Source organism: Peromyscus eremicus, chromosome 1, assembly GCF_949786415.1.
Source record: "Peromyscus eremicus chromosome 1, PerEre_H2_v1, whole genome shotgun sequence".
NCBI classification, from domain to species: Eukaryota; Metazoa; Chordata; class Mammalia; order Rodentia; family Cricetidae; genus Peromyscus; species Peromyscus eremicus.
The window spans coordinates 80292940-80307183 of record NC_081416.1 but is presented as its reverse complement, the minus strand read 5'-3'; the positions used below and the strand labels follow the sequence as shown (position 1 = coordinate 80307183).

At 45.0% G+C, this 14244-nt stretch overlaps 2 protein-coding genes across 3 annotated transcripts in view; one reads left to right on the top strand and one right to left on the bottom strand.

The window, feature by feature from the left end:
• Ears2 (glutamyl-tRNA synthetase 2, mitochondrial) overlaps positions 1 to 2730 on the bottom strand; it is a 22831-nt gene extending 20101 nt beyond the window's left edge. Inside the window, exon 1 of the mRNA XM_059267411.1 lies at positions 2564 to 2730. Coding sequence (XP_059123394.1) covers positions 2564 to 2702 — 139 coding nt within the window. The 5' untranslated portion in view covers positions 2703 to 2730. The remainder of the gene's footprint in view (positions 1 to 2563) is intronic.
• Positions 2723 to 14244, top strand: Ubfd1 (ubiquitin family domain containing 1). 2 transcript variants are annotated; one of them, XM_059267434.1, is made up of 7 exons: positions 2723 to 3138; positions 3322 to 3636; positions 4472 to 4680; positions 7387 to 7452; positions 7594 to 7699; positions 11451 to 11533; positions 11832 to 13109. In XM_059267434.1, exons 1-7 carry the CDS (start codon positions 2937 to 2939, stop codon positions 11922 to 11924), a joined length of 1074 nt encoding a protein of 357 aa, XP_059123417.1. In that variant the 5' UTR covers positions 2723 to 2936; the 3' UTR covers positions 11925 to 13109. The 2 variants fall into 2 exon arrangements, with proteins under 2 accessions (XP_059123417.1, XP_059123407.1); XM_059267424.1 differs by lacking the exon at positions 11832 to 13109 and adding an exon at positions 13860 to 14244 and having other exon boundaries at positions 2746 to 3138.

Below are 14244 nucleotides of genomic sequence, written 5' to 3'. Positions count from 1 at the left end.
ACCATAAGTGCTAGTTGTAAGTAATTATAATTAAAAATAACATTTGATTTCACTATATTTCCCTTCGCTGGGGTTTAAACTCCAAAACTATTACTACTGACTGAAAACCTAAAAATTTCCCAGGTCTGTCATTTCCCCTTTCCTCTACTTTTTTTGGTCCAGCCCAAGGCCCTGGATCTCCACAGTCAGGCCATTTACATTTATAATGACCTTATCTGTATTTCCAGGTACCTAAGGCAGCATGGGACAAGAAATGTTCTTCTGGGTACTGGGCAGACCTGGCTTAACACTGATTCTATGTGAGACCTTCAGCAAATTATTTCAAAACCACAAAACAAGAAGTTCTCAGTGGAACTGAGCCTCAGGAATTTCAAGACAGAAGAGACCAGAAATTGAAAATAACACCCTTCACATCATAGCTGGATTCTACATCCAGGGGCTGGATAAATGGCTCAAGCCAATAGACTACCTGCTGCACAAGCATGATAACCGGAGTTTGGGTCCCAAGCACCCACATAAAAGCCAAACATCCAGCTGTTAAGTCCAGTGCTGGCAGAGGGCAAACAAGCAGATCCCTATAGCTCACTGGCCAGCCAGTGTAGGGGAATCAATGAGCGCCAGGTTCAGCGACTCTTTCTCATACCTACATGAAAACATACACCATACATGAAATTTAAAAAAGAATTCTCCATCCAGCATTAAGAATTTGCTAACTGTTGGGAATTCATTTAGCTTTCACAAGTTTTAATTTACTGATGTTAGTAGGCTTAAAAAAAATCAGGCTGGATCAGGTGGCATGAGCCTTTAATTACCACTCTGAAGGTGATCTGTGTGAGTCTGAGCTAACAGCCTGTTCTATGCAGCAAGTTCCAGGCCAGCCAGGGACACAGTAAGGTCCTGTCTCAACAAAACAAAAACACCTGAAGTTGCTATGATACCTAAATGTTGACCAAAGCAGAACTTTAAGATAGATCTTGTGACTCACATCTGTAACTCCAGTATCTGGAAGGCAGAGACAGGAAGACTATATAAGTTCAATGACAGTTTGGTCTTTATAGTGAGTTTCAGGCCAATCAGGGTGATACAGTAAACTGTTGCCAAAGGAAAACAAACCAAAACAAAAAAACCAAAATTTAAACCTTCAATTAATTTTAGCCATCACAGTGATCTACACTGATTGACAACTCCTTCCCATTGGGCTTTTCCTGCCAGTGAGCAAAGCAATGGAAACGATAACTGCAGTAAAGGCTACTGCACATAGCAGATCCTGCTGAGCGGCTCAGCCGCACTGGCTCAAAACCATCAGACAGGCACTATTATTAGCCCTGCTTGACAAATAGCAAAAGTAGGACATAAACAGAGCAGATAACGTTGCCAAAATGACACATCTAGGAATGGACAAAAGCAGAAAATGCCTTGGTGCCCTACATAAGTGCTTCTTCAAACAAGGTGAGCCTCCCATGCATGTTCACAACAGGTAAGCATAGAAACGGAGAGCTGAGGCTTGGAAACTTAGAGCCATCTGATGTCCACTGAGACTAACAAAAAGAAAGAAGCTTTTGTTTTGTATGTTTTCCAGATACTCATTTTTTCCCCCAGTAGTTTCATTTATCTTAGTCTTAAATACAGAATCACAACTGGTAATTAGGAACCAGGGTTTCCACCACACAGAATTTAAAAAGTTCCACGATTTATATTGCCTGCCCAGAAGTAATGTGTCATTCTTGTGCAGCTGGGACTCTGTCACAATGATCTTTTTCTGCTGACCTTGGACCTGGAATGAAAGGTTGCTCAGTGTCCAGAGGGCCAAAGGTGACTTGAGCTAAAGGAAGGCTGGGAACTTGTGGTGAGCAGGGTAGGTGATGACAGTATTTCTTTCTTTTTGGTTTTTCGAGACAGTTTCTCTGTGCAGCCTTGGCTGTCCTGGAACTCTCTCTGTAGACCAACCAGGCTGGCCTGGAGATTCGCCTGTCTCTGCCTCCCTAGCGCTGGGATTAAAGGCATGAGCCCCACCACCCAGCAAGATGGCAGTATTTCTAACAGGGCATATACTGGGCCTCTTTTCCTTTGGCTTGCTAGACTTTCAGCAACAATAAATCCGGGCCATTGTGCCATTCCCTCTTAGGTGTCAAGCAGGTCTCCTTAACATTTGGTTCTTAACTCAAACGTTAACTCTTCAGCAATGCCTTCTAGGGTACCCTATCCCGCTTCATTTCTAAAATGACAAATACAACTCTAAATTACTCTTATAAGTGTTTGACGTGGCCACTAGAATGCCGATTTCTTCAAAGCAGGAACCCTAACTTTTCAATGACCACTGCACTCTAGTGCATACGACTTGACACAATTTATATGCACTACACGCTGAGTACATGAAAGAAGAACAGAGACAATACAACAAAGCAACTTCCAAGAACCCGAATCACTTCAGGTCTTAAGTCCTCCATTTCCGTTTCTGTAAAATGGGGTCGCGCTGACACCGGAAGGGACTGTTTCTGGAACGTTCGGGGGGCGGGGACGGGACGGTGGGATGCGGCGCGCGCGTCACGTCCACTAGGATTACCTGTGGGGCTGGGAGCGAAGCGGACTCGCACCGTGGCCCCGGGATCTGGGCCCAGACTGGCCTCCCGCCGTCCCACTTGGTGGCCTAGGGCCACCGCGCGAGGCCCGGCCCGCAGAAGCCTCTCGAGGAGCGCCGCCATGTGAAACAGAAACACACACGTGGGCTTCTTCGCGCGTCACTTCCGCGCGGCGGGGGAGACTCATTCCGACCAATCAACTTCCGCCACCGCGAGAGCGGCCCCGCCTCTTAAAGGCGCAGGCTGCCTATCTGTGCCGCTCACTCCCCCCTGGGCCGCTGGGACAGTGCATTGCCGCTAGGGGACGGCGTGCAGGGAGCAGGCCATTTCCCAGACCCGCCCCCCTCGGCTGCGGGAATGCTAAAGCGTGGCAGGGGCCGGCCCGGGAAGCGGAGGAGGCGGGTCTCCATAGAAACCTCCACCTGTTTCCGGCCAGGCTGTGTGAAATTAGGGGCTGTTGCGGGGGCCAATCTCAGCCAGCTCGCTTCTTCCCGGCGGCCCCTGCGGGCGCGGTGGGTGTTGTACACAATCATCATGGCGGCGGCCGGAGCCCCGGATGGTGAGTGCGGAGGGGAAGGCGGTCGGTAGGTGGCTGAAGAGCTGCGGGCGCTGCGGGGGTCGGGGGACGGGGACTGGCCCTAGAGGGAGGAGGTGGCACAGCAGCCGCCGTGCGGTGGCGCCCGGGCCTATTCTCGTCGCAGGCCGGGCCCGCGGCGAGCGCCCACCCCTAACCCCTTTGCAGGCATGGACACGGAGGCCGAGGCTGTGACCACCGAGGCGCCCGCACGGCCCCTCAACTGCGTAGAGGACGAAGCAGCGGCGGGGGCGGCGGCCGAGGACTCCTGCGACGCGCGAGGCAGCCTGCTGCCGGCCCCGGCCCAGCCCCCTGGGGACCCTGTGGCTCAGGCCTCGGTCAGCAATGGCGAGGACGCGGGCGGCGGTGCGAGCAGGGAGCTGGTGGATCTGAAGATAATTTGGAACAAGACTAAGCACGACGTGAAGGTCCCTTTGGACAGCACGGGTTCCGAGCTAAAGCAGAAGATTCACTCCATTACAGGTATTCTAGGAGCTGACAGCCAACTGCCTCCCCCCCCCTGCCCCCCCTTCTAGTTGATGTTGCTTACGTCGTGCTAGAACTGCTTGTGTTTTCCTTGCATGGACTCCCCCTATCCACTGCACTTTTCTGAAGTCAGTATTTGCATGTGCATTATTAACCTGAGAGGGAAAATTGGACCCATGATGGTATGGATATACCAAGTGGTGGAGCTGAGATGCAAGCCTGAAACTGAATTATTAGGCTCAGCCTTCTAATGTTGAACTACCAAAGCTAGTGAAAATCTCCCATGACATTCACTAAATGTACAGTTCCTGGGCGTTAACTGTGGAGATTCTCTGTGAGTCTAGGATGTAGCCAGGATTTATTTTTAGTAGGTAGGTAAGTTTCGTAAGGGAAGTTCATGAAACATTATTATTGATAGTCATGGTGGCCCTTCACAATTATTCGTAGTTGGTCTTTTTATTTATACTGGTTTGCTACTTAAAATGATTTCTTTCTTAAGCTTTTCCCATGTAGCCTGTAAGTGCCATAGAAAATAATTTATTGGCTTCTGTATCTCTGACTCTTGGGCATTCTCAGTATTTAAATGAGAACAAGGTTGAAGAACAATTTGGAAAGAATGATAGCTAAGACACATTGAACAATTCTAAATACCCTAAGTCTATTAGAAGGACCAAGTCTTACGAATCAAATAGGTCTGATGGTCCGAATTCCCCCCGAGTTCACAAAGCTGATAGCCAATGGAGCCAGTATTCATTTCCTGTTTTGTTAGAGAAGGATGGTGGTCCGTAGATTTCCTGCTTGTTCCTTTCACTGCCTTCCACTTTTTGTCAAGGTCTCCCACCTGCCATGCAGAAGGTCATGTATAAGGGACTTGTTCCTGAAGATAAAACGTTGAGAGAAATAAAAGTGACCAGTGGAGCCAAGATCATGGTGGTTGGCTCTACTATAAATGATGTTTTAGCAGTAAACACCCCCAAAGATGCTGCCCAGCAGGATGCAAAGGCTGAAGAAAACAAGAAGGAGCCCCTCTGTAGGCAGAAGGTGAGTCCATTGTGTACTTGCTTCTTGGTCCTGGGAAATTGAAGGCTGGTTACATTCTCCCTAGAATAAGCTCCTTTTTGGACAGGGCCCATGATGGAAATTTATGGAGCAGTTGGGTGCAGCAGAGGAGTTGACAGCTACCTGAAATATGCAACTTTGTCATCTGGCGGGTCAGTGTGCCTTAGTCTTCCTGCTTTAGGATAAGGCCTTTGTAAAGGGAGACTTCAGCTAGTTAGCAAATGGAGTCAGACATGGGTTTCTTTTATTTAGTGCTAGAGGAGATGATCAGTGTTAGAATTAAGCCCTTATTCCTTACAACTGCTCACATTCGGGGTGTGTGTGTGTGTCTTCTCAAGTTCAAAAAGCCCAATTCTGGATAGGTATGGAAGTTAACAGTTTTCAGAGGTTCCCCTAAAACTGACCATTTCAGGAACCCAAACCAAACTGAATAAGAAGATATTGACACTTCTTTGTTTTGTGTTTATGTGACCTTTCTCCATGATATAGCCTGAGTTTTTATATTATCTCTCTTGCTCGGTTTTGTGCTTTTTGTTTTTGTTTTTTTGAGACAGGGTTTCACTCTTTAGACTGGCCTGAAGCTTGATCTGGATACTAGGCTGGCCTGGACTTTGTACAATCCTCTTGTCTCTGTCTACCTAGTTCTGAGTTTGTGGGCATGTGCCATCATGTCTGTTTATGGGTATGTGTTTGTGTGTCCATGATGCAAAGGACTGAACCTAGAGTTTTATGCATGGTAGTAGGCAAGAACTCTATACTGAGCTATCCCTCAGTCTCTTACCATGTATTTTTAATTTAATCTGTGTCCTGACCAGAGTAGATCTCACTTGAACCAACATTAGATATAGGGCCAGTAGACACTAAAGGCATAGTTCGAATCATGGGAGAAAGATGGTTTTATGTTAGACATCTGTAATCCATGTTTACTTTGTAACCAAAAAGAAGTATTTTTAAACATCTGGCAGCAAAATTGAACAGAATTGTGGGGACAGTTACAAATTTTTAAAAAAATATTTTTAAAAAGATGTACGTATGTATATGAGTACTCTATCTGCATGTTCGTCTGCTCGCCAGAGGAGGGTATTGGATCCATTATAGATGGTTGTGAGCCACCGTGGTTGCTAGGAATTGAAATCAGGACCTCTGGAAGTGCAGCCCATGCTCTTAACCACTGAGCCATGTCTCTCTAGCTCCTCTTAACTTTTTTTTTTTGGAAATACTAATGTGTTTGAAAGAAATACTGTTTGGTGACAAATTGCTACTCCAGATACCATAGAGAATATTATGTACTCTGAAGTTCAAAACATCTTTCTATAGGGTATTTGTTTTGTGTTGTATTTGGTGTTGAGGATTGAACCTGGTACCTTGTCAGTAGACAACACATGCTCTACCGTAGAGCAGCACCTCTATAGAGTTTTAGATAAGAGTTGTAAAGTTGAATTATCATCTAAAAGTAAATATTGTATGAGCCATTTTCTTTCCTAAATATGGGGTCCTAATTTCCTGTAATCCGTTGGGGTCATTGGTATTTTCTGTCTTCCCCTGCCACATTTATGAAGGAAATGTGAGTATTTTCTCCTGTCACATTCTTAGTGCGTAACCTGCCTTGTAAATACAGGTTTTGGGTTACTAATGGTAGCTTAACATGCTTAGAACTGTTCACCACTGTGCAGGGACAATTCTCCCAAAGGTACTTATAAGGCATGACTCAAATATACTGCCATTCTTTGGTGCTTTGCTTTGGTGATGCCACTGGTTATGAGGCATAGCATGACCCAATGACACTCCACTCCCTCATTAGGCTTTTGATCAGTGTGTTTCAGAATCTGAGGCTGCTGTCAGCAGCAGCCCTTTGCTAGCAATCCCTACCACGGTGTTCTGCTATGCCAGTGAAGGTTTGGGTTGGCTCATTGCCTGTTAGTGCTTGCATTTGACTTAAGTTTTAACCTTGGCCCATTTATTGGCCTATAGTTCCAGCTTTACCAAACAGCTACTATACCTGTAAAGCCACAGATGTAAAGGAGATGAAATGAAGGCATTTAGGGACTGTGAGCTTTGGAACTCTTTGAGTCCTGAGGTAGAAGGCAGGAGGAGTGGGCTTGGAGGCTTCTTAGTGGTAAGGCATGGGGGAGTCAGCATTTCTGTTTTAAAAATATGGCTCCTTGGGTATTCTTTGTGGCTGGGTTGAGGGTGGGGCAGAGGAAGACTTCTGCCATAGTCTGGCTCTCCATAATAATGGAGAAATGACCCTGCTTGGTATTTATATCTATATAGGCAATTTGTAGTTTCTTTGGAGTTGAAAACACAGATGTTGCTCTCTTTTCCTGTCTGTTAACTTAATGGTTAGTGTTTTCACTGGAGAGATGGGAGTAAAACATTTGACTTAAGAACCTTTGAATTCCTACTTAGTGTGTGGAACTTCTGTATCTAATATGGTGGCTGCGCATGGATAGTTAAGCCTAAATAAAGTTGAGAAGTCACTGGCTAGCACAGGTAAAGGAACATTTCATTATCAACATAAACTCCCTTGAACACGTTTGCTCTGCAGTGTCATGGGGTCTGTAGTTTGTTGATACTAAAAACTTTCAAACATTAAGACTGTTTCATCCTGTCTATCCAAACAATAGAAACCTGGCTCAAATGTAGTAGGCTGTCTCATTTTCCTCTTTGTTCTGGCTTACATTGTAGCAACACAGGAAAGTGCTGGACAAAGGAAAACCTGAAGATGTGATGCCATCTGTTAAGGGTGCCCAGGTAAGCTGGCCTGCTTTTTGAGCCCTTAAAAGAAGCTGGTTTCACAGTCTAAGATTCCTGTAATCATGGCCTCAAGTTCTGTCTCACCTCCCTCTCTGCCCTACTGTCCCTTCCTTTCTCACTGTGCTCTTGTGCCTCCAGGAGCGCCTGCCAACGGTACCCTTGTCTGGCATGTATAATAAGTCTGGAGGGAAAGTGAGACTCACCTTTAAGCTAGAGCAAGACCAGCTGTGGATCGGCACTAAAGGTACTCCAGTTCTCTCAGCCTCCTTGGCATCCCGGAACCCTGCCTGCCTCTAGCGCCCAACAGCTCTGGCTCCTTAGTGCGATTCTGCCTTTCATTTGGAACCCCTCTCTTCCCCATGCTTTGTGTCTTCCTAGCTTTTGACTGTGTCTTTGTACAAATGAGATCTCCCTGAAATGAATGGGGAGCTTCTCTTGGAAACTGTCCGAAGATCTGCCCACTGGAGCCTGCACTCTTCATGAAGCATTGAGGAGCTGTGACTAAGCAGTAATATGCAACACAGTCCCCATGGCCCCGTCTAATGTTTAGTTAGCTTGGCTTATGGTGCCTGTGTGGCCCCTCTCTGTTGGTCAGTTTGACTCCAGAAGTGAAGGTTCCCTAATTGCCACCTAGAATTTCCTCTTTGCCTGATGCTTGCCCTTTATATACATCCTCATCTCTTGTCAACAACACCCTGCCTGCACACAGTATCTGGTTCAGCCTTGCTGTTTCTGGGAGTATCTATGGTTATCCCCACTCCACCTTCCCCTGATGGTTACCTAATTTTGTTTGTTTGTTTGTTTGTTTGCTTATTTATTTATCTATTTATTTATTTTTGACAAAGGGCTTCTCTATGTAACCCTGGCTGTCCTGGAACTTGCTCTGTAGACCAGATTAACGTCAAACTCAGATCTACCTGCTTCTGCCTCCTGAGTACTGGGATTAAATGCATGCACTGTCACTCTTGGCTAGTTATCAAATCTTGTTGGTAACACTCCAGAATTGCTCTGTGTCCCTGTCTCTGCCATTCCTCAGTACTGGTAAAGGCTACTAGCATCTTTTTAAAAGTTGCATCAGGACCAAGTTTCTGTTTACTTGGCCCCTTCTTTTTTTTGGTCCTCATTGCTGTACTGTTTTTTGTTTTTTGTTTTTTTTTTTTTTTGGTCTGGTTCATAGGTCTGTAAACCTTTAGTTCTTGAAGGCCAGGTTCAGATGTTTAATCATACTCCCATTTTAAATCCTTGGCCTGCTCTGTCAGCCCTCATGTACATGAGGCACATTTTTGAATTTCCCAGCTCATATTTTGCACATCTCTTGTCTTTGCTGGGCCCTACCCTGGAATGTCTTCTCAGTCCTTGGGATTAATAAATAGTCTTTCTTCCAAGACCCCACCCCTAAGATGCGCTTTCTTAATGAAGCCTTCCTTACATTTCCCTAACCCTCCACTTGAACTTCTGTTTCTTTTGAGTTGCTTCTGCTCCTTGAGCACTCTGTTGATGTCTCCAGAGCACTCATTATTCTCCGGCTTGTCTGCCCCTGTTAGATTCCTGGAGGGCCCTGAACATGCCTAATTCACCTGTTTCTGGCCAGCACTGTAGGTGTTCAGTGTTCGAGGTGAAATGCCAAAGAGGAGAATAGAGGTCCCATCATCAGAGACTGACTTGTTGTTTCCAAGGGAAGGTTGCAGAAAATGGAACCAAGGGCAGGTTGGTGGGGAGTGTAGTGTGATTTTTATTATCTAAAACAGGAATTTAGAATACAGATCATTGTTTCAACCCTAGGGATTCTTAAAAATGAATAGGTTGAAGTGTTGAAAGGGCTTGAGTTTTGTCATTTTGTGATGGCTATGTTGTTCATTTTATAATCAACTCTTAACTGCATGATCAGACCAAATTTTCTATGTTTCAAAAGGTTTTTCTAGTGTTCCAATGGCTTTTGAAGGCTTTGCTTGAACATTCTGTTCTAGAGAACCTGTCATATCATCTCCTTTGCCAGTGATTAGCTGCCCTGCCTGTGGGCTTTCTTGGTGATCTTGCTTCATCTTATTTATTGCGTTTCCTTTCTAATGCACATGGCTCTCTTCTGTAGCTGGGCGTCTCTGCTTGCTGGCAGCCCAGATTGAGAGCAGTTGTCCAGGCTAGTCTAGGAAGGCCATCATGTCCAGGAGCGTAGGTGCAGGCAAGGGCTTTAGGTAGGGCTCAAGCCTAGTGCTTAATGGATCCTTGGAATAGTTTTTTCCCATGAAGTTGTATATGTTGTTTGGTGTTTTTGAGGAAACTATAACCTAGCCTGGCCTCAGACTTTTGTTGATTCTCCTGCTCCAGCCTCTTGAGTAGTGGATTTAGGCATGAACTATCATTCCTGGCTTAAAGATTTTATTTAAGCTTCTGAAAGCAGCTAGCTTCCTGTTTTAGTGTGAGGGTAGAGCTCTAGAAGTGTCCTGATGCACTGAGATTTGAGCTGTTTGAGAACTCCTTCCATTACTGCATGGCCATGAGCTTGTACCTTTCATGGTTGATAAGGCCGAGCTCTTCATTCTGAGCTAAACCCTTCCTTATCAATGTCTCTAGTAGCCCAAGGGGTGGGTAAGTGTTGTTCTTGTGTGCCCAGGAGGTCTGTCATCTAGCATCAAAAAGATTGGAGAAGCACAGCTTGTTCTGGGAATTGGCTAAAAGCCATTGGCTTGTCTTTACTTCAGCAAAAAGCTGCTATGAAGTGACTGTCCCAGCAGCTAATTGGCCTCTCCATGGGTACTTTGCTGAGTAAGGGACCCTCAAGACTGCCACACACAACATTCTATAGCCTGTGTAGGAAGAAGCAGGGTGAGACTATCGAGCTGCCCAGGAGAGCATGCTAGGCTTGTAGTCAGCTGCCCCACCCTGCTTGTAGGACAGTCAAAGGTTAATTGATTGCCATTATCTGCTGTGTGCTGTTTGGGTTTTCCAGTCTTTGGAATTGGAGGAAAAGTCAGAAATCTCTGATTGTATGAAATCTCTAAACATTTCAAGGTGAAAAGTATTTTGAAAGTCTTAATTTTAAGGATGCTGCTGGTCTTGTCTGTGTGTGGCTGCTGTTTTAGAATTACAAAGTAGACATATTCAGGCCCCTTCTCCCCATTCCAAGTTTTCTGAAGTACAATACTTGGATGTCACTGGGAAGACCAGAGCCCAGGATTCTTTAAATTTCTAGTTCTATTTGGTAACTTAGTTGTTTATTTATCTGCCTTTCTAGATCTTTCTTTCTGCAAAGGCTATAAGGAGTCTTTTTCCACCTTGATTTAACAGTTTTATGATAATGCCTGCCTGTACCTCAGGTATCTGGTGCTTCCTGGGTTATTTCCTGAGGCACAGATTCCCGTGCCTCCACACTATTACACTTGTCTGCTGCAGGTGACTCATCTCACTGAAGGCCTGTTTTATGGCTGCCTCCTCTTTCCTGCCATCCTTAAACTTGTAAAATGTTCTCTGCCCTATGTGATCATTGATGTCTTCAGTGTTAATAGGTGATGGCGTAAATGTTTTGAGAGACCACCACAAGCAGTTCTGTTTATAGAGGGTTTGATAAGTTTGGGCACAGGCAGTAGCCTTGGAAGCTTGGCATACTTCTCCTCCTGTTGCTTCTTTGTTGTGGGCCTCTTGACTTTGCCTTTCTTAGGTGTTCAAAACGGTAGCTGATTCTGGGTTTGGGTTATGAAAACAGAGAGGAGTTTTTAGGTGTTTTTTAATCATCAGACTTTAAAACTAATAACAAGATGGGTAAATGTGTCCTGGGACTTTTACTCTACCATCACCAAACCCTGTTTTCCATTTGGTGCTCCAGATTTCCCAGCTCCCTACTAGGCTGTAGGTGCATTGGTCAGAATCCCCAGAGGGTGTGATACCTCCCACCTGAGTTATCACATCCAGCCAGCCCTGGTATGGGAGGAATTGCTGTGATCAAGAAGGAATTGGGACAGGTAGACCTTTGAGTAACTGTTGTCATTCTTTCAACCTAGAGCGGACTGAGAAACTGCCCATGGGCTCCATTAAAAACGTGGTCAGTGAACCTATTGAAGGACATGAAGACTACCACATGATGGTGAGTAGCCTCAGCCTGCCTGGCCACCTGCTTCTGCTTCATCTTGAAGGGAGTGGGTTTTTAACAGGGCATTGCTAATTGAAAAGAAAACAGTTTTCAGAAAACTGTGGAGATCCTTGTTTTCTTGTCTACTTAGAGTTGTGTCCATGACCTTATTCCCAGTTGTGGTTTGTTTTGTTTTGTTTTGTTTCGCTTTGTTTTTTTCAATCTCCCAGCAGTCCAAAGGAGGGTATGTTTTCTCTTGTCCTTTTTAGAAATCTATTCTGTCTCTCTCTTATTTGTAATACTTTGTTTTTAGGCCAGGAAAATGAATTGGAGTGGCTTGTGGACTTTCATTTTAAGTTTTGTCTTGCTTATAAAAGAGAACATCACCTTAGCCATGAGGCTGTGAAGATACCAAGAAGTCTCTCTCCGGTAGTGGTCTGCCACCCACATGGCCGGGAGTCCCTTGGGAAGATGGGGCCCAGGGCATGCTTGCTCTGCATGGAGCTCCTCAGTTTGTGCAGAACAAAGCAGGCAGTTTAGTGAGCTGATAAAATGAGCACTTTACAAATGGAGTTTACCTGCCTACACTCCAAAGTTGCTATAAGAGGCACTGACCCTGAGCTAGCAACAGTTCCAGGGTGGGTTTGCCTGCTGTTGTCTTCCCAGGGACAGTTTTTTTCAGGATCTAGCCTGTAGTGATGCTGCCATATTTCCCCCCACCTCCATGAGCAGCTAGTTATTTGAACTGTAGGTAGGATTACCAAGTCCATGGCACAGAGGTAATGTTGGACAGTTTCCTTGCTCTAGAGCAGTCAGTGAAAGGGCCTTAGTATACAGTGGGCTGCAGAACTGATGCGTCCTTTCCTGCCTGCTCAGGATCAGCTAGGTGGTGGCAGAGCCAAGGCCATGGGACCGCAATCGCTTTTGGACTTTGTTCCTGGCGGTGACAAGAACATACTGAGGCTTCCTTTGGGGCCACCTCTACACCCTCACTTGTTTGTAATGTATAAAACAAGATGCCAGACAGATTGGTTTGGCCTGCTTAGTTATTTGTCTGCTTTAACAGTTGATACTGGTACTCTTAGCCTGGCCCTTTCACTCCTTTTTGAAACATTTGCTTGAACAGTTTGACCCTATGGGGCTTGCAGATCCTGTTTGTCAGGCAGCCTGGTGATGGGGAAGCAGATAGGGTGAATGGACTACATTAGACATTTCTTAAGGAATTTGTGTTCATGAATAATGGTTTAAAATTTAGTTTAAATTTAGTTAAAATGTTCTGAAGTCATTTTAGGCAAAAAGTGGATTTAGCAGTCCCCTTCTGACTTTTTTTTAAATGCCATTAAATAGCACTTTATCCTTGTCCTAATGGAAGATTGACTTCCCTCTTCTTCCAGATGCCATTTGTCTACTAGATGAGTTGTGTGCCAGTTCACAGTGCTCTTTGGTTTTTAGGGTTATGTTTCAAAGATACAGAAAAGGACGCACCTTACATTTTATACCATAACCCATACATCCATCACCAAGATATGATAGTTGTAAATATTTTGTAACTTGTTTTAAATCTTTCAAATAAAATTTTTTTTTACCAACAGTGATGTTGTCCCCATTGTCTTCCCCTCTCCCCTCCCCATTATTGTAATCTATCATGTATGTTCTTCATCGATCATTGCTTTTGTTTATACATATGTCCATGAACAAGGTGGCGTACAGTCTTGTGGTTTTTTCAGTTTTCATAAATAGCATCATGGTATCTACCCTTCTCCAACTTGATGGTTTGGGTTTGACATTGTGATCTGTCAGAACTCTAGATCCAAAGGATCTGTTTATATCTTAATAAAAGACTTCTGTGAATTATGGGTACCCTTCCTTACTGGTGGGTGTGTAGGTTATTGTCAGGATTTTAACATTTCACACAGTGTGCTTTAGACATTCATACCTGCTTCCTGTGTGTGAGTGACATGTTTTCTAGGGCAACAGTCCTTAAACTATGGCCCCTAAACCAGTAATGTTGAAATTACCCAGGAGCTTGCTAAAGTTTCTTGAGCTTTGCCTCAGGCCTTCAGAACTAAAATCCAGGGGCTGGAGCCTACACACTATTTTTGCAAGTCTTTGGATGTGCATTGAAGTTTGCAAACTACTGCCTTAGGGGTGGCTATGCTGAACTGAACTTTCCCTGCCCAACCTCCCCCGCCCCCCTTTAAGTGTAGGAGAAACATATACAGTTTGTTTGGTTTTTCTTCCCTTTTTAATCAGTTTGCTCCCCTCCCTCCTGCGTCTGTTGTTCTGCCTGCTTGGTCACCCTCCTCTGAAGCATCGCTTGGTTTTTCCTTTTCCCTTGCAGGCGTTTCAGTTGGGCCCCACGGAAGCCTCTTACTACTGGGTGTACTGGGTTCCAACTCAATATGTGGATGCAATCAAAGACACTGTGCTGGGCAAGTGGCAGTATTTTTGAAAGCACTTTCACCTCTGGCCCAGGAGACTGACCCAAAGTGAAGGACATTGCCGGGAGAGGTCTGCAGCATCCCTGGATTGCAGAGTTCTGGGACTTTGTTCACACACAAAAAAATCTCTATTCAATCTGAGGTGATGTGGTGACTGAAGCCAGAGGTGATGTACTTTCACCATTAGCTTAATTTGAACTTAAAATCACCGGTTCCCTTTCTTGCAGTAAGCTTACCATTTTTAAAGCCAGTTTGGTGGAAATTAATAAATCCAAGTTTCGAACA

Coding starts and splice junctions, on each gene's coding strand:
- Ubfd1 (XM_059267424.1), top strand. CDS start 2,937: ATGCTAAAGCGTGGCAGGGGCCGGCCCGGGAAGCGGAGGAGGCGGGTC. Junction 7,453..7,593: donor CATCTGTTAAGGGTGCCCAG/GTAAGCTGGCCT, acceptor TTGTGCCTCCAG/GAGCGCCTGCCAACGGTACC. Junction 7,700..11,450: donor GCTGTGGATCGGCACTAAAG/GTACTCCAGTTC, acceptor CTTTCAACCTAG/AGCGGACTGAGAAACTGCCC.